This window comes from Pantherophis guttatus, chromosome 1, assembly GCF_059756535.1.
Source record: "Pantherophis guttatus breed Tessera chromosome 1, ASM5975653v1, whole genome shotgun sequence".
In the NCBI taxonomy this organism is placed as follows: domain Eukaryota; kingdom Metazoa; phylum Chordata; class Lepidosauria; order Squamata; family Colubridae; genus Pantherophis; species Pantherophis guttatus.
In genome coordinates, this window is record NC_142063.1 from 185,901,887 (window position 1) to 185,926,984 (window position 25,098).

The window sequence follows — 25,098 nt, forward strand, 5'->3', positions numbered from 1 at the left end:
ACGGAATTAGAATTTAGGGTCTCCCATTTTCCAGCCCGGTACCTTAACCACTATACTGGGTGTCAGCAACCTGCGGCTCTGGAGCTGCATGCGGCTCTTTCAGCCCTCTGCTGTGGCTCACGATGCTGCTGCTGCTGCTGCCGCCTCCATGGTCTGCCCGCCATGCGCAGCACAGTGAACGCGCTTGGGGGATGATGGGGTTCCCTCCTCCTGGCCCTCCCCACTCACCCCTGGCAACAGCAGCGGCGTTGGACATGGTACAGCATGGGGCAGGCCAGTGTCTTGGGGTGGAGAGCAGGCTGCGCGTCCAGCACCAACTGAGGCTGGAAGTAGCCGCCCGCTGTTTCCTGCAGCAGTCAGACAGCGAGCGAGAGAGAGAGAGAGAGAGCTTCAGCTTGATTTGGCTCCGTCTGCTCCCATCTCTCCGCCTTTGCCCACTTTTGCAAGGATTCAGTGGATGCTACCTTGGTGATGGGGGGGAGGGATGTTGTCCTGTACTTTGCCTGCCAAGCATCTTCAGGGGTGCCTGGGGACTATATTTTCTGGCCACTTAGGACAGAGTTGCAGGATGTGTATGCATGCCTGTGTGAGTGTGCTGCTGCTTGGGATGATGCTTCTCTGATGTGTGTGCAGCAATCTAAGGCGGCAACCTTGTGGCACTGTGATGTAACAGCCTGACACTCACTCCTTTTGTAACGCAAGGTTTGTTTTTGTATCTTTCCAGAGACGGAGAGAATGTGGCTGAATTTCCTTACAGTTATTCCCTGGGTGTATGGGTTGGATAGTAGGGATGGGGAGTGGGGGAGAGAGAGGGGGGAAAGAGAGAGAGAGAAAGAAAAAGGAAAAAAGAGAAAGAAAGAGAGACAGAGAGAAAGAGGGAGGGAAAGAGAGAAAGAGAAAGGGGGAAGAGAGGGAAGGAAAGAAAGAGAGATAGAGAGGGAGGGAGGGGGAAAGGGAGGGAAAGGAGGGAAAGAAAGAGAGAAAGAGGGAGAGGGAGGGAAGGAGAGAGACAGACAGACAGATAGAGACAGTCATGTGTCTGGGTGGGAGTGAGTGATGTTGAGTTGGTCACCCCCAACCAGGCTTTGCGGCTCCCGGTGTTTTCTTTTCTGTGGGAAACTGGTCCAAATGGCTCTTTGAAGTTTAATGTTGCAGACCCCTGCACTAGACCAAACTATTATTAACATTTTATGAATTTTAGGGCTTCCTCTGAACTAGGGGGGTACAGGAGAAAAGAAGCAAATAATTATTTTATAGTGGCTTTGATGAAAATTTTAAAAGAAAAAGTCTTGATTTTTAAAGATTTATATTCAGCACAAATATTTTTATTTAATATTTCAGGAAAAATACTGCAGATGGAAGATGATTTGGTTATCTCTTTCCAGCTTCTGCTGTGTGTTTTTGATTATTGTACCAGACAATTACCCCCTGCACTACTTAAAGAACCATATAGTAAGGATTTAATATGTTTCATTAACAAATATAATAATAATGACTATACTAAAATATAACAGTTCAAAAGATGATATCCTTCCTTATACATTTCATAGTTGTGTTTTCATTTCAACTATCGCTTTCTTCTGCTTTTATTCTGTTCTAACCCATTTGTGTCAGGCACAAAAGATAAGATCCACACATGGTCCAATTAAACTGATTTATTACTATTCATGTCTATGCACAGAAATATTCTCAACTAAGAGCATATGCTGGGAGTAAGATAAGGTCAACTGAATTCAAGGGTCGACTTAGTCTGCTTGTGGCTACATAGAACTTCTAGGCTGAGTGCTCTCTTTTAACTCCATTCTCAGGTTCTGGGAACACTCCTTGCCTATTTAATTGCAATATAACACTTTTTCATATAATGATCTAAATGAGCAGGTGCAAATAGAAATTTTTAAATTTGAATCAGGCTTGGGAAAATTCTGAAAATTAATAAATTATTGTATGTGCATTATTTTATTTTAGCCCGTGCAAGTATATGAACTGGCTTAGAATTATATTTTTATCATGCTGGACAAAAAGATATTTGTCCATTTCTTTTACATCTCTATAATTCTAATGGTGATTATAAAAACTGGAAAAACAACTGGAAAGACATTACCAAATCTAAAGAGAATACACATTCCTATATTTATTTTTTTCCAGAACTAAAACTGAAACAAATGTTTTATATTCATATTACAGAATGGAAGATATACTTGTATTTTGTAAACTAGTCTTAAAAATGCTGGAATATTATATTTTGATTTATATAAGGATGGCCAATCAAAGACCATAGTATTGGTCTGAAGTTGCTATTGTATTATATTAAAGTATGGTAGATACAGCTGATGAGAATTCAAAAGTCAATATTCAGAAGGCCACAAATACCTCACTTGTTAATATAGCTCTGAAAACATTTATTTTTATTTACAAATAATCCTTGATTAACCGCCAATCGCTTAGTGACTGTTTGAAGTTACAACAGCATTGAAAAAAGTGACTTATGAACGCTTTTCACACTTAAGACCATTGCAGCATCTCTATTGTCATGTGAACAAAATTGGAATGCTTGGCAATGGTTCATATTTATTCATATTTCAACCAAGAAAGGTTGTAAAATGGCGCAAAACTTAACAACTGTCTCACTTAGTAACAGAAATTTTGGACTCAGTTGTGGTTGTTAATCAAGTAATACCTGATTAACATTAAATTCAGTTACCCTGATTATTTATTAAATTTATTTGCCACCCATCTTGTTTTGAAGCTACTCTGGACGGCTTTTAAATTTTTTTTTATTTAACAATACATTTAACTAGATGTGTCTCATTCTAACCTGTAGTTGTTCTGTGGATATTCCAATGATTTTCTTAACACCATCTATTCAAATAATCTATTATCTTCCTCTTCCTAGTAACATATCATGTAAAGGTTAGAAGGGATCTGGGAAAACATCTAGTCCAGGTACCCAGTACAAATTTCAGTGCTACAGCATTTCTCATACATGACCTTCCAGCCTCTATTTAAACATGTACACATCTCCTAAGGAAATTTGTTTCCAAAGGAAATTTGTTTCCATTCCAATCTCCTAAGGATATTCATTTTGAAAAGAAGCTGTTTGGGTTCACAGTCAAAATAAACAAACTCCTTTATGACTTGGCATGATGCATGAGTGCAGTCTATAAAGTGACCTGCAACAGTCCTGAGATGAGAGAGAAGAAAGTCTTCTTAGCTGTCACCTTTGTTGGTCAATAAAACAATATATGCTACACAAATGGGGATAAATTAAATGAAAAGAAGAGAGTCATCTATTCCATCGCTAGAATTAATGAAAAAGTCTGACCTAGCTTTGGGTTTAAGTATTGTGAACCCTTATGGGCTTATCCTTCAACTTCAGAAATCCATGCCAACATGTTCCTGTTATCTACCATCTCCTAGGATGTTCATCAGCTCCTGACCTTGAGTATTTTGATTTGGCTATCTTTATCAATCTAAAAATTATTATGCTTATATAAATATTGCCAAGGTGACGCAGTGGTTAGAGTGCAGTACTGCAAGCTACTTCTGCTGACTTCAATTTGGCAGTTCAAATCTCACCAGGCTTAAGGTTGACTCAGCCTTCCATCCTTCCGAGGTGGGTAAAATGAGGACCCAAATTGTTGGGGGCAATATGCTGAGTCTGTAAACCACTTAGAGAGGGCTGTGAAGCAGTATATAAGTCTTAAGTGCTATTGCTATTCCTTGTGACATAAATTCATGGTTTCTTGTTCTATCTTCTGGAGCAACTCTTGATAACTCTGATTGCCCTTCAGACACTTGACCATCTTGTCTTCTTATAATCATCTTCCATCCAGGCTAAATGTATCCTTTTCCTCCAACTGCTCCTCATAGGCTTTTTCTTCCAAGCTCTTTATCACTCCAGTTTGTCAGCGGCTTACTTAAGATATGCCTAAAACTGATGGCAATATTAGGTATGACTTAATGCAATCTAAAATTGGGGAATGGGAAAAAAGAGAGAGAAAGAATTGGGAATAGGAGTGCAACAATGTATATTTTATAATGAAATTCTTAGGTCATATTGGAAGAAATGGACGAGATTCTCTTCAAGATTGCCCCATCCCTTTGAGAAGATGCTATGAATAACATGGGAACCATTTGGAGTAGTGTGAAAAAGTAGAAGAAGGAAACTTTATAGAGGAAAAGAAGCAACTGGGAAAAATCACTTCTTTTCCCTTTTCCTCCAAAGAGAAAACACTATCTGATATCTCTTCAAACTAAAGGATTCATTCTATTCCTAGAGAGATGTGGACTAAACCATTAGACTTTTTCAGTTTGATATGAGAATTAAGATCTTAAGTCAAAGTTTGTTAAGTTTTGAGGAAGGTATCACACAGAAAGGACAGATGACTTTTGAAATTTATTCATGAACTGAATTATATTTTATTTATGGATTTATTGGTTTTACACTTACTTTCCTCCAGGAGCTTAAGATGGTATACTCCCTCTTCGCAATTTCCCCACAGCAACAACCCTATCATGAAGGCTGAGCTAAGAGTGACCAGCCCATTCAATAGGCTCCTGTGGTTGAAAATGGACTAGATTTTCTTGGTGTGTGCCCAAAACCCTATGATCTGTATACCACACTGTCTCACATGTAAAATAGTTCTTTTGGGAAGCACTCAGCCTGTCAAGGAGGAGGGCTTAAGCATGTGTGGATCTACCTGTTCATGCCTGACAATTTCTGATCTAGCAAACAAATCCTTTTTTGTATACTTGAAAGCACTTTTTAAATTTTGTTTATTGCTTTGACGTAATTCTTTACAATAAGCAAATGACTGGCTTCTTTCCATAGAATCTGTAATTGCAGTATCGTCTCGAACAAGTAGACAAGGTCAGAATAAAAGTGCAAGAACATCAAACATTGATACAGACATCAAGGTTATTGAAGAGCTCTGTAAAGAGTATGATTGTAATTTGGATGAGGTAAGAGTAGAATTTTTATAATTTTGTATTTTTAATTTTTAATATATTTTACCAGGTTTTACTGAAAGAAATACAAAAAAATGAAAAGCGAAACATACAAATAGTCCTACAACCACTTGGTTGGCGACCACTCCAAGTTAGAGCAGCACTGAATGAATGGGGGCTATGCCTGGTCCAGCTGTTCCAGAACTCTCACAATCTGGTTGTTCTTCCCCACCCGCCCATACATCTTTCCCCAGTTTCTCCCTCACCTGCACCACACACCCATGTACCCTTCTCAGTTTACATGGTATCTTTTGCATACACCCTCCCTGGCCCACCTCTTGTGCACTTTTCCTAATTTATGTCTCTCCAATCTTCCCTCACATTTTTTTACCATGGTAAAAATGGTCTTAAAGTTGGATCCAATGACTTGATGAATAGTTTTATAATGACATTGCTTCGCAATCAAAATTCTGGTCTCATTTGTTATAAGTCAAGGAGTACTTGTAGAACGTTTTGCCTTTTATGTAATGTCATCTAAACTAATAATGTTCCATGATTAATTTATGTATTAACAAGCACCCAAATGCTAATCCTAAATAAAAATAAATCTCTTAGGATTTCACTAGCTAAATTGAAATTATTTTATGATAATTATAATTGACTTTATATTTTATCAGCTATGGAATATGAATGTAAATTCAGCAGAGTATGTCTTTGTAGGCTCTCTTGGAAAATGTCTTCTTATATCTCATTAAGATCCTGGCAATCGCTGGGGTCCACATAATAGAAAGGGTATTCATTTCTGGATTTTTAAGTAGCTGACATGTTTCAGTCCTGTTGGTTATATTTTAATGAATAATTAACTTTATAAAGGTCACGAATATTCAACTTTTTTGGAAAAGTTCTGCAAATTTTTTTCCAGCCTATAATCTCATTATACATTTTTTTAAAATTCCATGATTTTTAAATTTATTTATATATTTATTTACATCCCGCCTTTATTTTTTCTTTTACAAATAAGTCAAATCAGCAAATATATCCAACACACCTTCCTCCTCCTATTTTACCCACAACAGCAATCTTGTGAGGTGAGTTGGGCTGAGAGTGACTAGCCCAAGGTCACCCAGCTGGCTTTCATGGCTAAAGCAAAACGTGAACTCATGGTCTCTTGCTTTCTAGCCTGGTGCCTTAACTGCTAGCCCAAACTGGCTCTGGAGTTAATTAGTTGGCTGGTATTTTCTAGGACACTTCCTGTTCCTCTTAATTATTTGAATATGGAAACAATATTGGATATGTTTCCAATATTTAACACTTGTTTTCTCTCTCTACTGGATGCTCAGCATTCATATCTTCTTTAGAAGGATTATATTTGCTTAGTAAACTGACTTTTCACACTGCTTAAATAAATTGTATTTGTCAACTGTAATTTTTTCCTGTCATAACCAGTTCAATATTTGCACAATTTTGATATTTTAGTCAGTGGTTGCAGAAGTGATGAAGGCTGCCAGGGCGAGCTTACTATTTCCATTACAGGTAGTCGCTTAACACTGTTCAAAGTTACAACAGACTCAAAAAAAATTACAACCCATCTTTGAAGTTACAATTGTTGCAAAACTTCCCATAGTTACATGATCACATTTTGGACACTTGGCAACCCTGCTCACATTGCAGCATCCTGTGGTCTGTTTTGTGACTTTTTTTGTCATTTTCTAGAAAATAAAAACCCCATTCGGACAGCCATATGACGTGTTTAATAATCACATTATTCACTTAACAACTACAGTGATTTGCTTAATGATTGAAATAAAAACTGAAATAAATAGATTGAAATAAAATCTAATTCAATCACAGGCTGACTTGACACACAATTACAATCACTTGAAGACCAAAACCTCAGGTACAATTGTGGTCATAAGTCAATGACTACATGAAGATAGCTTTCATAATATTGGTAGCATCTGATATGTAATATATGCTGTTAATATGGATGTAATAAAGTTTCATTATTTGCTCTTTGCTGTCATTCCTTTGTAATAGAATCAGTAAAGCTAATCCTGAGACATGCAGTGAATTTAGTTTTCAGGTGGTAAAATAAGGGAAGGTACTGCAGAAAAAGAAGATGATTCTCTTTTTTATGGTCAAAACTTAGGATGCTAATCAATCTGCTTAGAACAGTTCATGCAAGTGATATGTCCTAAACCATATGTTTTCATAGGAATTCATGCTAAACTAAATGTAATTCTAGATAACAAGTCTCAGATGTAGTAATGTGTTCATGCTACTAAATTATAGTAATAAACCACATACATTTTTATACCATTTTATGCATGAAAAATGACACTCATGATACTGATGCTCTTTTATAATTTTAGGTGAAAAATGTTTACTTTACTAGCTTTATTCCATTTCTGAATTCAATGGGCATTACAACTTTCGGAAGTCTTCAGGAGGTAAACCTAAATTAATTTGAAAATCAGTTTGCCATTATGAATCCTTGATCTGATTTTGATAATTAGAAACTTGTCCCTTGATAGACTTTTCTAATAGGGAAATGCTACTTACCAGTTTTTAAATACTTTTTATTAATATAGATGCACTTGAACGTCAAATGACATAAAATCAGTGGTTCTTGAACTGTTTACCCAATTACCCTTTTTCTGATAGGTTTCCAAAACCGGATCCTGGACAAAAACAAAAAATTATAAATTACTCCATTACCCCAAGAATATGCCCATATTATTCCCTTAGTAATAATTGCCCACAGTTTAAGAACCACTGCATTAGATGATAATTTAGGTAATGCTTTTATTAAAATAAATTGAGTAAATAAATGGAGTATAAACAATGTTTTCCAAAATAAATTACATATAAATGTATCATAGATGAATAATACATTTTCAGTATGAATCTATTTTTCTTTCAACAAGGTTGAAGATATGTCAAGCAAATATGAGGAAATGTATTTGAAAAACAAGGATATTGATGCTAGATTATTTCTAGAGAAAGATGAGACTTTGCAATATGAAAATGCAGAATGGTAATATATTTTCTTTTTTGCATAGTCCGTATTCCAGTAATATCTATTCATTCATTAGATAATTTGAGGATTAGCTTCAGCTGCCTCACAGGCAGTGACTCATAGGCACCTCATTTAAGAATGGAAGATTAGAATGAATATCCAGATGTCTGATTTTATTGACAATAGAACACAGTCCAATTTGGTTAAAGATACTTTGCTCTCTTTTATTAATTCCTATCCAGCTTTGGCAATGCTGTTGCTGCTTTTGTAGAAGCTTAGGCTAAAGTGGATATTTGATCCTTCCAAGTTACAATATAAATAAGTAGATATGATTTTGAATTATAAGAGTCAGTCAAGCCTAAGTCTGGGACGTTTGCTAAAGGAAATGAGAATGAATAAATACTAGATGAATATCTAATACATCTTGAAAAAAATTGAGTGAAAAGAATGAAGCAAGAAACGTCACAGAACAAGGGCACTTATAGGGACTACTATTATCAGAACTCAGCTAGGAGTATGTAACAATCCCTCTTTGAATGTTGCCATTAACAAGAACTCTGTCATGAGTGGTGGGGGGAACAAATGTGACCAGAGATTTTAGCTTGGTTTAAGAAAAGAAGCTTTTATATACCTACATGATACATATGTGTAGAGACATTTTTCTTATATTAAGTTTACAGTTAGAGAGAACTCCTACAAAAAACCAAATTGAAGATTCTCCTATTGTACTTCCACAAACCCCTGTTCGGTAAGAATCATTTAAATTGTATTAATATTGAATTACCGTAGTTTTTTCGGAGTATAAGACGGAGCTTAGTTTTTGGGGAGGAAAATAGGAAAAAAATCTGCCTACCAGGTATTCATCTGGCTAGCGTCCTGAGAGGGAGCAGCAATGAGAAAAGCAGGCAAAGCACTGAGATCGCTTCACTCACTAGCGCCTCATTAGGGCTGAAAAAAGCTTCAAAAAAAGCTACATTCAGAGTATAAGTCATGCCCAAATTTTCAGCTTCTTTTAGGGGGGAAAAAGTGTCTTATACTCCGAAAAATACAGTATTTTAATGGTTTAATTAAATTATTTTTGAATTGTAAGTCTCACACATTTAAATAAATTGAACGAAATAAGTGTCAGTTTCTTAAATATTTAGATCATTAAAATATTGCATACATTTACATTTGTAGTTTCAAAGGAAAAATGCAACAGTAAGAGTAGTCTTAGCCTATTTTAGCGGTTTTAGGGGTTCAAATATTTTAATATTAGCAGTTTTCTCAAAGCTTGCAAACATTTTATTTCTTAGATCCATTTAGCAAATCTATGATTAAAATTGTTGTACAACTTCACTGCTCCTGCAAATAAGTTCTTAATAATATGGGTAGTTTGAAATGCTTCAGAGGATGTTAATACTACAATTATAGGGAACAACTACAATGTTATATTAAAAAGTTATATTTCTGAGGAATGTCTTTATTTAAATGCTGTTGTGTTTCAGAAAATACTAAGTGTTCTTCATTCACTTTAGAGCTGCAATGAATACTATTCAGCAGTTAATGATAATATTGAACTCTGCAAGTGATACTCCTTCAGACAACCTTCTCTTCTATTTTAATGTAAGTAGCAACAATTTAACTATACTTGTGACTTTTAATTGTATCAGATTGAGTTTTGTTTTTGATTGGAAATAATAATTGCTTCAGGTATGGTATGGTTAGTTTCAATAAGATCCAATTTGGTTAAAAGTAGACATGTGAAGAGGTTGGCAGTGTATACCTGCTGTTGATCAGGTTTGTTGGCTTACCATCTTGTGCACACTACACCAATAAATTAGACATTTTTTATGCCATTCTGTGTTTTTATGAAGAGTATTTATATATACTAATTGCTTTTCCTGCAATTCTAAAGACTGCTGTTTAATTTCTGAAATTATTTTTTGTTAGGATAGTAACAAAATTTAATAAATCTCCATATTTGCTTTTGCTCAGGTATGATCTGGGCATGCAAAAATATTGTTGTTTAACTAAATGGAGTGGAATATAACAGGAGTTCTTTTGTCTTGTAATTGCTTTTATGAAATATAAAACATACCAGAAAAATAGGTGGATTCAGGTTAAGACATAGTAAGACAACTGTTAAAACAAGCCCTTTAGTTATAAGCACATTCAAAATTATGGTGTAATATTACAGGAAAACCAAGCTATGTCTTACGTTGTTAGGATCTTTATATGTCTTTTTGAAACTAAAAAGAAGATAAAGAAACATACATTTTTCAACATTATAGAGCAGGTGTCCCTAACCCTCAGATTGCAACCTGTTACCAAGCCAAGCCTGTTTGAAACAGGGCCATGGGAGATATGGGCAAGTGCGTGCACGAGTTCCCTCCACTCACACATGTGGAGCTGTGTGTGCACACATGTGCCTGCCCCATGCCAGGCTAGGCTGCCAAGCTGGAAAGGATGGGGACCACTGTTTTAGAGGATATAATTTTGTCAGGATTTAGTTCTTTCTTCTCTGATAAGCCATAAACTTTGGTAAAAGGAAGATTTTTGCAGGATGGGCATTATTTCTGTCAGGAATAAAAACACAATGTTATAATAAAATTACTAATTAAGAAGAACATTGATATTATTTTTTGAATCATTGGGTGAAATTCAGCGGTATCTATCCACTATGGTTGACATTGGCAGAAAGGATTTCCTCATATACAGCTTTCACCAACAACTTCTCTAAAACATATGGATGTTCCAAAGGACCTTTTTAGAGCTCAGTGACAGGAGGAAAGGACAAGTCAGTTTCTGTAAATTGATATTTGTGTACTTATGATTACTCCCCTACGGCTTGAATTTATTTATTTTACTTGTTGCTCTGAATAAATTTTCTAAGTAGAGAATAATTTCTATTTCAAGCAACCTCAATCTCCCTGATCTGCCATCCCAATAGCTATTAGTCAAGGGGACAATGGCTGAGTTTTATACATCATACTAACCCAGGATTTTGAAAGTTGTGTTGATATGACAACCAGTTTGGTCCTAAACTGGGCAACATCTCATACATGGGAAGGAGCTGACACAGAAAATGCTTTTTGCAATGACCACAGAAAATGGTCATTGTCTGTACTTCAAATTGGAGCATATTCAAAGAGCTTGTTGAACTTAAAATAAATATAGCAATAGCAATAGCACTTAGACTTATATACCGCTTCATAGTGCTTTACAGCCCTCTCTAAGCAGTTTACAGAGTCAGCATATTGCCCCCAACTATCTGGGTCCTCATTTTACCGACCTCGGAAGGATGGAAGGCTGAGTCAACCTTGAGCCTGGTGAGTTTCAATCTGCCAAACTGCTGAACTATAACCAGAATATAAGCAGACTTTTTAGGCTTATGGGCTAAACTTTGTTTTTTTCCTCTTTTTCAATCATTGCACAAAATCCTAAAATCTCAGTTAATGCAAAGGCAAAATGTGACTCACCCAGAAAGTTATTTTTGGTCCTTACTTATGTTAGTTACATATGGGGGTGTCATGCTGGGGGTGGTTGATAGATTAATAACAGATTCCACCTCCCCCATGCTTATCCTACTCCCCATTCCCCATCTTTTAATTATAATTGATAATTTGTATTTTATAGTGTTTTTTATATATATATATATATATATATATATATATATATATATATATACACATGTTTTTGTATTGTTTTATTCAGTGTTGTAAGCCAGCGGTCCCCAACCTTTCCAGCTTTGCAGACCAGTGGGGGGGAAGGGAGAGGGGATGGTTCTGCGCAAGGGGCGGGTGAGCCCGCACACACCCACCTGCTGCTTCTATGGCCTGCTTCTGAACGTGGAGCGGACCAGTAATGGGCAGTGGCTGGGGATTGGGGAGCTCTGTTGCAAGCTGCCCAGAGTCACTTCATGGTGAGATGGGTGGCAAACAAAATTAATAAATATTCTGCCAACCAGGGAAAAACAGGTATTAATATGAGAGGCATTGTTTTATATAGCAAGCATCCATGTCATATTGTACCCTAAATAGGTCTATAATATTCATCCCTGTAACAAACCTTTGTTATAACATGTTCATAATAGCAGATTCTAAATAGTAAGATTACTTCCATATTTTGAACTATGTTCAAAGGCAGGTTAATATAAGAGGTTATCAGAGTGGGAATCATTGCTATCTACTGACTATAATGTTCATAGCAATCATACTATTCTGATAAAAATAACTCAAGTTGCAGAGTGGGTTCTTCTATTGTAATAATACATCTGTGAGTTTAAGTTTTAAATTAATTCAAAGGCTCTTTCTTATATGTTAGCCTCCTGAATTGATTTCTTAAGCATAATAATTTAATTACATATGTTTGTTCTGACTAAAACAATCCCATCCTATTGCTAATAAAATGAAGCAGTGATTTAATAATGTAATGTCTAAAGCTTGTCCTCTAGTTAAAGATATTTTGTTTTTCTATATTATTCTATAATATTGTGTATCTAAAGATGCTGATGATGTTACCTATTCGGTTGTGTCTGACTCTTCACGATTCTATGGGCCAGGTCTCTCCACGTTTTCCGATCATGCACTACTATTTTGAGTTGTTCTGTGCTCTGGCTGGTGTCAGCTTTGATTATGGTATCTAAAGATTTCCTTCCAAATATTACAGAACTGCACAGTTAATCCTCATAAATCAATAGTGAAAAGAATAGAAAATATGGGTATTATCTTCAAGAACAAATTTGCTGAAGCAGTTGGACAAGGCTGTGCTGAAATTGGATCTCAGGTAGGGTTCTTCAATAATTCAAAACAAAATATATTTTTTTCTTAAGTGCTAGGAAAATTCTGAACTGGGGAATGCATTGAGTTGGGGAAATCAATGAGTTTAAAGTATTCCTCACGAAACATATAAGTGTTGTCATAATTCTTATAAATTCACACCCTTTACATATTTGTGGAAATATGCTGCAAATAAGATGCTGCAATTATCTGTAGAAGCAAGCTGATTTTAACAGCTTAGTTTTTTTTAATGTCAGTTCTATTTTATTATCAAAACATATTGTGTAATCTAGAACTCAAAGAAAACATCATATCAGTGTTGGCGAACCTTTTTGTTGTTTCGTGCCAAAAGTATGTGTGTGCGCGCAAACGTGTGTGTGTGTGTTGGTACACATAATGCAATGTGTGCCCCACCTGCGCATGCGTGCACGACCCCACATGCTCCCCTGCACATGTGCGCATCCCCGTGCATGTGCCCTATTTTGGGCCTAGAAAGCCTCCTGCACCAAACTTTGCCAGCCCCAAGCCTCCACCAGGGAGGGAGGGAAGCCTCAGCTGCTGCTCCTGCCGCCGCTGGGGAAGCGGCAGTGCGAGAATCGCCGGGGCGAGGGGGCCCGCTTCCCTTCCTCCCCGCCTGAGCAGGCTTCTTGAGTGGCCCCAAGCCTCCGCCAGGGAGGGAAGCCTGTTCCTGCTGCTGCCAGGGAAGTAGCAGTGCAAGAATCGCCGGGGCGAGGGGGCACGGTTCCCTCCCCACCTGAGCAGCTTCTTGTACGGCCCCAAGCCTCCGCTGGGGAGGGAGGGAAGCCTGGAGCTGCTTGCGGGCGTCAATGGCCTGGCTGGTGCACAGGCGCGCTAGGAGGAGCTGTCCAGTGAGCATGCGCACGCCAGGAAATGAACCATCAGTTGGCCAGCTGATCTTCCTGTTTCTGGCACTACCGCACCTGTGAAGGCCAGCTGATTGTTGCACGTGCATGTATATATATATGCCTGCTTATAACCAGAAGACTAGCTGGCCGGTGCTCATGTGTGCGCCGGAAACCCAGAAGAGGAATGGGCGACGCTGTGCATGCCAGGTGACATGGCTCTATGTGCCACTTCCAGCACGTGTGCCATAGGTTTGCCACCACGGTCCTATATGTTAGAACAATATAGAAATGAAATAAAAACCAATGTTGCCTATAAATGTATTTGAATGAATGGCATTTGAGGTGCTACAATAAGAATTGGAGAACTGCTGAAGATGGCCTGCTGAATGCCTTACTTGACCACCTTTTTCTAAGAGTATCTAATTCTCAAGTTAATTAACATAGATTTTGCAAAATATCACTAAGATCAATGTTTTAAATACATAATTCTCTTCAATGGCTTTGGGTACATTCCCATGAAGGGATAGCATGCAAATATGAGGCATGTATCTTTTATTATTTGGTGCAGTATAAAAGAGATAAAGGGATAAAAGCGAATTTAGCACTTTACTTAAACAAAAGTTTAACATTCAATGTGATGTATTTCCAAAAGTATGTTATACACTGAAGTATTTTTTGGCTCATAAGATAAAGTATGTTATAAAAGTCATGGTATTGTGTATGATTTTTTTATATAGGCATTGAATTCTGTTTTTTAAATTTTTGGATGCTGACCATAGTAGACTTTCTTAAGTAGTACTGTATAAATGGTCCACAAAAATTGGCAAAAGAGATTAAATAATTTGCATTCATAGCATTATGTTTCACTTGTAAAATATTTTATTTGCTATTTCAGAGGTACAAAATTGGAGTAAGATTATACTACCGAGTGATGGAATCCTTATTGAAGTCGGTATGTTTTCAGTATATTATTTTTTATAATATTCTATATGTTAGCTTTATCAAATGCTATGCTAAATTTTTAGTTATATATCTGTTACAGGAAGAAAAACGTCTGTCAGTTCATAATTTCAGGTATGTTTACTAAAATATTCTTTAGATATCTCTACTTTGTAAAACTGTTTTAGAATGCTTATATGATAAAAATTATCATATAATTTGTTAATGTTTGTCATTGTTAATGGGGTATGTTATTATTTTTTTTACAGCAAACTTTTGAATAATGACGTCTTCCACATCTCTCTGCTGGCTTGTGCTCTTGAGCTAGTCATGGCTACATATGGCAGTAAGTTCAAATTAACTAGAAGCATTATCAAGCAGACATTCTTGGGACAAACTTCTTTTCCCAAAGGGTTTTCTGTGATTGGGAATCTACCATCTTTAAAATGTTATTTTAAATGTAAAGTCTTGTAATAAATAACTCAGCATAACAGCTAATTTTATACATGACTTTGTTGCTCTACATTGATCAGTTGTGTTCTCTTAAGCTTCAAGAAATGCTTCACAGAGCGTGAATTTAGAGACAGACTTGTCTTTTCCATGGATCATCAACATCCTGGATTTGAAAGCCTTTGAATTATACATGATTGTTGAAAGCTTCATTAAAGCAGAACCAAGCTTGACCAGAGAGATGATAAAACACCTAGAATGCTGTGAACACAAAATTATGGAATCACTTGCATGGCAATCAGTAAGTTGTTTTCTAAACATATAATAACCATGGTATTGTACATCTGTGTTCCATAAAATTATTTTAATTGTATATTGGGTGAACTCTGAATTTACATTAGGACAATTTTATAAACGTATAATCCAAGTAAAGTAGGAGTTGAAGTGATACCTATTTCCTCAGTAGAACACACATACTTTTTAAATTGTGAAGACTGGTTTGAAGACCTACATTCAGAGGCATTTTCTATTTCTTTATACGGTAATAGTTTTGCTTCTCTACAGTGTTTGGAAACAGATTAGTTGTTGGGTTTGCACCTGCTCCTTAGAATGAATTGGAAGTGAATTACTAAAAAAGGTAGCAACTTGAGCAGGACAAAAATATTTGTCTCAGGGGTTTCTTGTCAGTTCAGTATTGGTCTTCTTTGGGGCATCTTACCTATGGCCTGTACATACTCCCTCCACCCCTTGTCTTTGTTATCGGACAGTTGCATATAATTTGAATTTAAAAAGGATGTAAAGGGGGAAAAGAAAAATACCTTCATTAGATTTCAAAGACCGTGACTAAAGAAATCAAATGTAAGCTTTGTTCTTTAACTTTAATGTATTGTTTTGAAAATTATAGAAATTGGTATTGGGTTGTTTAAATAATATTGAAAAATGAAAATTGTGGTCAACTCCACCTATCTTTATACACAGAATATTTCTGCTTATCTAATAATAAGGGGGAAATGAACCTTGGTTTCTCAATTTTTTCAGCTTCAGAACCATGGTGTATCACCACATAGTAGTACAGGTAGTCCTCGATTTACAATCACAATTGAGCCCAAAATGTTTGTTAAGTGAGACATTTGTTACGTGAGTTTTGCCCCATTTTATGACCTTTCTTGCCACAGTTATTAAATGAATCATTGCAGTTGTTTAGTTAGTAACCCAGTTGTTAAGTAAAACTGGCTTCCCATTGACTTTGCTTGTCAGACAGTTGGAAACAGTAATCCCATGACCCTGTGACACTGCAATGGTCATAAGTATGAACCAGTTGTGAAGCATCTGAAGTTTGATCACATGATCATAGGGATGCTACAAGGATTATAGCTGAAAAATGGTCATAAGCCACTTATGTCAGCACCTTTGTAACTTTGAACGGTCACTAAATGAACTGTTGTAAGTTGAGGACTACCTGTAAACTAAAGGAAGAAATAAATCAATAAATCTTCATTTTTGTCATAGACCAGCATCATTAAATGAAGGAAGAAACTTGAGTTTTCCACTTTCTAGTTAAACACTAAAGCAGTCAAAAGATGACTGTTTTACCTGGAAGGGGACCAAAATGATTAAGAAGGTAAATTCAGCATTTTGCATTTTGCAATTGGAAGTCTTGGACCCTAAGAAGTAAATAAGATTAAACAAACAAACAAATATTACATAAAACCTTACTTTTTCCATAGTAGTCTACTGTAGAGGTCCCCAACCCCTGGGCTGCATCCTGTTCAGAGCCAGGCTACGGAAGTGGTGCATGAGCACGGTGGATAGCATGCGCATACAGCTCCATTTCTCTGAGCTGTGTGCACGCATGCTTGCTGCTTGTGCAAATGGAGCTGCATGTGCTCACCCTCTGCTTGCACGGAACCATCCTCTTTTCTCCCCCTACACTGGTCCGTAAAACCAGAAAAGTTGGAGACTGCTGGTCCACTGTTTCAAAGACTTTTATGCTAATAACAATATTACAATTTTTCAGTTTACAGATTTTATACTGGGTTTAATTACTTCTGAAAGTGTTCAGTCCAAATGCATTCAGATAGTCCTGATGATCAAACATTATTTTAACTCTAATCAAAGCTGCAGTAACAAAAAATGGACTCTTAAGTGATTTCCACAGAATATATCAAGATTTTCTGGTTTTAGCTGTTCTCACAAGTGTTTTTATTATTATTATTATTATTATTTATTAAATTTTTATACCGGCCTTCTCCCGAAGGACTTGGGGCGGTGCACAGCCAAAAAATAAAACCAACAAATATATAAAAGTTAAAAAACAGCTTAAAAAACATATTAAATAATCTTGTCGCCACGTGTTACAGTGGGGCAAAAAACTATTTAGTCAGCCACCAATAGTGCAAGTTCTCCCACTTAAAAAGATGAGAGAGGCCTGTAATTGTCATCATAGGTAGACCTCAACTATGAGAGACAAAATGAGAAAACAAATCCAGACAATCACATTGTCTGATTTGGAAAGAATTTATTTGCAAATTATGGTGGAAAATAAGTATTTGGTCAATATCAAAAGTTCATCTCAATACTTTGTTATATATCCTTTGTTGGCAATGACAGAGGTCAAACGTTTTCTGTAAGTCTTCACAAGGTTGGCACACACTGTTGCTGGTATGTTGGCCCATTCCTCCATGCAGATCTCTAGAGCAGTGATGTTTTGGGGCTGTCGCTGGGCAACACGGACTTTCAACTCCCTCCAAAGGTTTTCTATGGGGTTGAGATCTGGAGACTGGCTAGGCCACTCCAGGACCTTGAAATGCTTCTTACGAAGCCACTCCTTCGTTGCCTGGGCAGTGTATTTGGGATCATTGTCATGCTGAAAGACCCAGCCACGTTTCATCTTCAATGCCCTTGCTGATGGAAGGAGGTTTGCACTCAAAATCTCACGATATACATGGCCCCATTCATTCTTTCCTGTACACGGATCAGTCGTCCTGGTCCCTTTGCAGAGAAACAGCCCCAAAGCATGATGTTGCCACCCCCATGCTTCACAGTAGGTATGGTGTTCTTTGGATGCAACTCAGCATTCTCTCTCCTCCAAACACGACGAGTTGTGTTTCTACCAAGCAGTTCTACTTTGGTTTCATCTGACCATATGACATTCTCCCAATCCTCTTCTGGATCATCCAAATGCTCTCTAGCAAACTTCAGACGGGCCCGGACATGTACTGGCTTAAGCAGGGGGACACGTCTGGCACTGCAGGATCTGAGTCCCTGGCAGTGTAGTGTGTTACTGATGGTAGCCTTTGTTACGTTGGTCCCAGCTCTCTCTACAGGACATTCACTAGGTCCCCCCGTGTGGTTCTGGGATTTTTGCTCACCATTCTTGTGATCATTTTGACCCCACAGGGTAAGATCTTGCGTGGAGCCCCAGATCGAGGGAGATTATCAGTGTCTTGTATGTCTTCCATTTTCTAATTATTGCTCCCACAGTTGATTTCTTCACACCAAGCTGCTTGTCTATTGCAGATTCAGTCTTCCCAGCCTGGTGCAGGTCTACAATTTTGTTTCTGGTGTCCTTCGACAGCTCTTTGGTCTTCACCATAGTGGAGTTTGGAGTGTGACTGTTTGAGGTTGTGGACAGGTGTCTTTTATACTGATAAGAAGTTCAAACAGGTGCCATTAATACAGGTAATGAGTGGAGGACAGAGGAGCCTCTTAAAGAAGAAGTTACAGGTCTGTGAGAGCCAGAAATCTTGCTTGTTTGTAGGTGACCAAATACTTATTTGCCACCATAATTTGCAAATAAATTCTTTCCAGATCAGACAATGTGATTGTCTGGATTTGTTTTCTCATTTTGTCTCTCATAGTTGAGGTCTACCTATGATGACAATTACAGGCCTTTCTCATCTTTTTAAGTGGGAGAACTTGCACAATTGGTGGCTGACTAAATACTTTTTTGCCCCACTGTAAAAACAGAAACAACCCATTAAAATTTAGTATTTAGGCCAGCACAGCTTGATGAAATAATAGTGTCTTGAGGGCCCGGCGAAAGGTGCGTAGGTCAGGGATCATACGTATCTCCGGGGGCAATTCATTCCAGAGGGCAGGTGCCCCCACAGAGAAGGCTCTCCCCCTGTGGGTGGCCAGTCGGCATTGTTTTAATTATGCAACTAATTCTTAGCTACTAGTATATTGATAAAACCATCCACCAAATGCTGCTATACCTCCCAAGTCTCTCAGCCTAACTTAAGCTTCTTTTCAATGTTGAAGGCCTATGTAATCATCCTTTTCCAGAAACTGATTTGTAACATTTAATCAAGAGCATTCTCAGCTTTCATAAGGACATAAGTGGCATTTGGTGTTGCTCTCTCTTTTAGTGTTTTCTAAGATACTTCAACAGATATTGGAAAGCTTAATTTTATTTATAGTTTATATAACTTTTAAGTATTAGATGCCTACTGCTTTTTTAAATGCCCAAGATGCTGAGATATACAGGCCTATCCTCTGTACTGGTCTTGTTCTTAAATGTATTCACATCAGATGATGGGACAGATTAAATAGGGAATCTTCATATTACTAGACCCTATTAAAATTCTACATATTAGCCTCTTGCAATAAAGGAATCTTGCTTTCAATGATAAAGCAGGCAGATAAATCTAGAGGAGTACACTTACGCATCTAGAAAATTATTTTTCTAATGCAAGTATAGGTAGTCCTTGACTTACAGCAGTTCATTTAGTGATGATTCAAAGTTAAACAGCACTGTAAAAAGTAACTTATTACCATTTTTACACTTATGACCATTGTGGCATCCCCATGGTCATGTGGTAAAAATTCAGATGCTTGGCAAGTGCCTTATATTTATGATGGTTGCAGTATCTTGGGGTCATGGATTACCTCGTGTGACCTTCCCCATTGAGAAGGAAAGTCAATGGGGAAACCAGATTCACTTAACAACCATGTTACTAGCTTAATGGTAGTGATTCACTTAACAATTGTGGCAACAAAAGTAGTAAAATGGGACAAAACTCACTTAACAAATGTCTCACTTAGCAACATCAATTTTGGGTTTAATTGTGGTTGTAAATTGGGGACTACCTGTAATAGTCTTCAACAGCAAGATAATATAGAAAACCATGTTTCCCGTAGCTAACCAAGTACAGTTATTCTGAAAGTTCATAATCTTTTCCTCTTCGAACTTATATTGCAACTACCTCTTTAATTTTTCTGAGGATACGTCATTCCTCTATCTGAACTTATGGATATTATCTTGTGCAGAACTAGATCATATCCTTGTCAGTCATGGAAGCAGGAGTTCATTTTAGTTCTGCCTTAGTGGTGAAACTGCCTCAAGTGGTTCTTATGTCAGTTAATTGGAAGAAGACGAGTACAAAACAAGGATTAAAACTCTATGAATACAGATAATAGGATGCAAAGTTACTAGAAAACTGACTTAAAAATAATAGAATGCGGAAAATTAGTTTCTGATAAATGTGTGAGTGCTTGTATGTGTATATGCATGAAATAATTTTATATATCTAAATGACATAGACATACAAAAAGTTAGATAGAAATTATCTTTAGGTATGTTAAATATTTCAATCTCTGCGATCGTATATGGAGAAAAAAATTAGTTTTTTAGAATAACGGATTAACAAACCCATGAATGAATGAATTTAGATTGCATATTTTGGAACATTGTTTACAAGATACTGCTCAGAATTTGTAATAATACTTATTAGCAGAGACAATTTAATACTTGCTTTAAGTCAGTGTTTCTCAAACTTGGCAATTTTAAAATAGGTGGACTTCCAGTTCCCAGAATTCCCCAACCAGCATGATGAACTGGAGAAGTTCCGGGTTTCTGATGAATTGAATCATAGGGGAAAAAATCCTGACATGCATAGGGGGGAAAAAATCATATTTAGAATCCTAAAATCTCCAAAGAAATAATGAGTAAAATACAAAGAACAAGGAATGATTAAAGTTGCTTACAGAAGCTACCTTAATGTTTATATAAACACACACACATTGAGACTTCTACAACATAGTTGTAGCATTGTCCAACCCAAAGTTTCCTGTGGTAGTTTGCTATAATTACTCTACCTCCTTCCATAACCACGCAACTAGAAATATTTCAGAGTAAAATCTGGCTCATTGCCATGTGCTATATTTATTTTCTAAGAAATATGTTTGGTTCCTGTGAGGCCCAGAGGGTTATGTGGAATTAAAATGGCAGATAGCTGGAGGCCAGCTCTTAAGGTTGAATGCTCTAGTTGCTCCTAAATGAGAAGTGACTTTGCATGCACATACATGTAGAGACAACTGGGTGTAGCTTCCAAAAGAAATGTGTGGACCTTGTAAATAAAATTGTTGCTTTATTTAATTAAAGAATCATGTGTTTCTACATGTTGGAAACATCTCTTTTGAATGCTTTACTCAGCCTTAGTCATAGCTTTATAGTGAAGATAATTTCTTGCACATTTTGCTTTTGAATAAGGATTATTAATATATTTGTAATTGACTATGTTTTGATATTGATTGTAGCCAGAAGTGCTTTTCTCTAGTTGAGAATTATGTGCCTATTTTATTTACCGGCATTAAAGATGCAATCTTTTTTTAGTATTACTATACTATTACTATACAAGTATTAATTTGATTATGATTTGATTATTGTAAAATTTTCTGCAAGATACTGAGCCTTTAAAATCACTGAAAATATAAAACCAACTGATTATTGGTCTGTACAGTAATTTAAGGTGAAGTAGTTTAGTCTTCTGATAAAAGTTGCTGAGCAATTAATGGCTGCTCAAGATAGTAGTTAAACTGTGAAACTGTGCAATTTAAAAGATGTGTTACCTCGAACACAATATATAAAAATCCATCTGAGCTCTCACATCTATCTTTTAAAGACTAATAGAACTAAACAGTAAAATTAAAGAGAACAAATGTGTAAAGTATAGACCAGAAGAAAAAAACATTGGAATCTCACTATAGTTTACTCACTTATATCATTTTTTAAAATTATGGATTGCCACAATTAGCCAGGTACTCAAAAAACCCTAAGTTGTGAAGTTTATAAATCAAAATAAATTGTATACATGTATCAGTACAGGTAGTCCTCAACTTACAACCATTCATTTAGTGACCATTTGAAGTTACAAGAGCACTAGAAAAAGTGACTTATCACTGTTTTTTTACATTTAAGACCTTTGCGGCATCCCCATCATCACATAATCAAAATTCAGATATTTGGCAACTGGCATGTATTTGATGGTTACAGTGTTTTGCAACCCTCTGACAAGCAAAGTCAATAGGGAAAACAGATTCATTTATCAACTGTATTATTGAGTTAACAATTGCAGTGATTCACTTAATAACTGTGGCAAGAAATGTCATAAAATGGGGCAAAACTCATTTAACAACTGTCTTGCTTACCAACAAAAATTTTGGAGTCAATTGTGATCATAAGTCGAGAACTACCTGTATAGATAGGTTCATATTTTAAGCTAAAAGTAAACGAACAATATCTTACATTGTGAACTCAGTGTATTAATTGTTCCCTATTATTACTAGCTAAAAGAATTTAAAAATATCACAAGTCATCTACTTAGAAAGATGCATTTATGTATCTTTCTTAGGCAGTGGTCCCCAACCTTTGTGGTTTGGTGGCCTGGTTGGGGGGGAGAGGAGAACTGGATAGCGTGAGTGGCCGGCCAGCATATGTATGTGCAGCTCTACTTGTGTGAATGGCAAGGTGGCGCGCATGCATGATTGCTGACCAATCCATCGCTCACACAAATAGATTTGCATGCATGCATGCTCTGGCCAGCCACTTGCACGGCCAAATTATGAATAGGCCACGGCACAGTAGTGAGCCATGGCCCAGAGGTTGAGGATCCCTCTTCTAAGGTACAATATAATTCCAGTTTTTTCCTGCAATTAACTAATATCCCAAAAATGTATCTGAAAATCTCATAATATTCTGTCCAAAGGCTATGCAAAAATTGTTTTCTCATTCACAGTAGGAATTTTTTCAACTGTCACCAAAATTTTGGAGATAATAATAGCTCACTTAGAATTTGTTAATTCCATGTGATAGTTATATTTATATTTATATTTAATAAATATATTTAATAAAGTTATATTTAATACTTCATAATTCAAATAAACAAGGCTCAGTTGGTAAACAATCCCCATAAACTATTTCTCTTCACTTTTACATGGTAGAATTTATTATATACAGTCTTTTCAATAGTGAATTACCTTTGAATAAAATAATAAATTGTCCATGATGTTAATATTGATACTGGTAACATAGAAATAAAACAATTTATTGGATAATAAGGAAAACTATTAGCATTTTATTATAACACCTCATTTTCCAAAGATATTGAATAATAAAAATATTTTCTTTTAAATCCACACAGATGAAATATTTTTCTAATTTGATAATATAAATTTCATGAAACAACATCTTACAGATTAAAAATAGTGTTTAAAATTCTCAACTTTTAAATTCAATATAACCATTTACATTTGTAGAAAACATAAGAATATTTATAGCTGAATTCTATTTTCTAACTCTGTCAACACCATTTATATAGTAGATTCAATGTCCAGTACTCTTGCTTTTAATGCTTGGGATCGAACTTGAGTATCAGAAACTTGAGTTTCAGAAAATCTCTGTCTTCTAGTTGATGAAGTTTTCATTTTTATTGAATTTTGAATACTGCTTGATATAAAATAATATACTATAGGGTCAAAACAACAGTTTGAAACAGCAATACACAGAGTGATTGGATACATAATTCTAACAGCAGTAACAATTGAACAATTAATCCATGCTTGGGTTCTCATGAGGGCATAAAATATTAGGGTGATGTTATAAGGAACAAAACAGAAACAGAAAATCAGTAAGTGAACAAATATCATTCGTAGAACTTTTTTTTTACTTAATTTATTCCTGGTCAGTGTAATTGGCTTATTTAATGTCCTTATAACTATTGCAGAGCATGTCACATTCAGTATGAGAGGAATAAAAAAGCCTACTGTTTCAATGAAAATAATAATTCTTGAAAGGTAGGTTTTCCAAGTTTTTTCAGAAAAGTGTTCAAAACATGTATTGTGTGTCCATCCTTCAGTACTAACACGAGCATTGGTGGATTGAAAGAAGCTTGCTGGTATGCTTCCTGTTGTCACAATTATCCAAATTATAATGCAGATGATCTTTGCATTTCTTTTTGTTCTGATTGTCTTTGACCAAAATGGATATACAATTGCTAAAAAACGATCAACACTGATACTGGTTAAAAACAAAATGCTTCCATACATGTTTGTATAAAACAGTGTGACAGAAATCTTGCATAGTACATCTCCAAATGGCCAGTCTTTTGATGCAAAAGAGTAAATTCTGAATGGTAATGTAAACACAAAAAGGAGATCTGATATTGCTAAATTAAGCATGTAAGTTGTAGTTTCATTTCTGATTTTTAGTGTGCACGTAAAGATGTAAATAGCAACACAGTTTGATATTAAACCAAGGACAAATACCATACTAAACACACAGCCATATAAAGTATATTTAAAAGAGTCTTGAACAGTACAATTGGAATTTGCCACCATAATGACAACTTAATTATTTATAATTACAAAATTCCTCAGTAAGTCTGTACCTTTGTTATAGTTGTAGTAAATCCTCAGATCGTTTATAAATCTAGTCTTTCCCTTCACTTGGGTCCACATTATTTGAAATTTTCATAGTTCAGTAAGCCAGTCTACTTATCAATATGTCATTCCTTTCTTCCAAAAATATTAGTTGTTCATGTTCACAAATCTAGACAGTAGTAAATTTCAGAAATAAGGAATATTGTCCTTCAAATTAATTAAAATCCAAAATATAATTTCTTCAAATGTTGAGATTGCTCTTCTTATTCACTGGAAAAAATATTGGAAATAAAAAAATATTACAAATAAATCCTTTGTAAATTTAAATTAAATAACTTTGAAACTCCTGGGAAAATAGATGTCCAGGTTTCATCACTGTGTTGCAGTTTTCAATCTTCTTGTCGTTGAACTGTACGATAGAATAAAATTCCGAAGCATGTCCTTTCTTGCTGAATTT

General features: G+C 36.1%; 3 protein-coding genes across 7 annotated transcripts in view; 1 reads left to right on the plus strand and 2 right to left on the minus strand.

Annotated features, from left to right (window-relative positions):
- The window catches only part of RB1 (RB transcriptional corepressor 1), a 60,105-nt gene that overhangs the window by 19,590 nt on the left and 15,417 nt on the right, over nt 1-25,098 (plus strand). For 2 of the 4 annotated variants that reach the window (XM_034426869.3, XM_034426870.3), the window contains exons 7-17: nt 1,342-1,452; nt 4,832-4,962; nt 7,320-7,397; nt 7,875-7,984; nt 8,640-8,714; nt 9,484-9,571; nt 12,617-12,733; nt 14,488-14,544; nt 14,635-14,666; nt 14,801-14,877; nt 15,080-15,282. In XM_034426869.3, coding sequence (XP_034282760.2) covers nt 1,342-1,452; nt 4,832-4,962; nt 7,320-7,397; nt 7,875-7,984; nt 8,640-8,714; nt 9,484-9,571; nt 12,617-12,733; nt 14,488-14,544; nt 14,635-14,666; nt 14,801-14,877; nt 15,080-15,282 — 1,079 coding nt within the window. Of the gene's footprint in view, nt 1-1,341; nt 1,453-4,831; nt 4,963-7,319; nt 7,398-7,874; nt 7,985-8,639; nt 8,715-9,483; nt 9,572-12,616; nt 12,734-14,487; nt 14,545-14,634; nt 14,667-14,800; nt 14,878-15,079; nt 15,283-24,006; nt 24,057-25,098 lie in introns of those variants that run through there. The other 2 variants (XM_060689410.2, XM_087886187.1) reach the window with 2 other exon arrangements.
- On the minus strand, nt 23,307-24,599 carry LPAR6 (lysophosphatidic acid receptor 6). The gene has a single exon (XM_034426879.3). The coding sequence runs from the start codon at nt 24,597-24,599 to the stop codon at nt 23,574-23,576; it is 1,026 nt and encodes a 341-aa protein (XP_034282770.2). The 3' UTR covers nt 23,307-23,573.
- RCBTB2 (RCC1 and BTB domain containing protein 2) overlaps nt 23,307-25,098 on the minus strand; it is a 57,317-nt gene continuing 55,525 nt past the window's right edge. For both annotated transcript variants that reach the window (XM_087886263.1, XM_087886261.1), the window contains one exon: nt 23,307-24,911. In XM_087886263.1, coding sequence (XP_087742389.1) covers nt 24,909-24,911 — 3 coding nt within the window. In that variant the 3' untranslated portion in view covers nt 23,307-24,908. The remainder of the gene's footprint in view (nt 24,912-25,098) is intronic.

Coding starts and splice junctions, on each gene's coding strand:
- LPAR6 (XM_034426879.3), bottom strand. CDS start 24,599: ATGGTGGCAAATTCCAATTGTACTGTTCAAGACTCTTTTAAATATACT.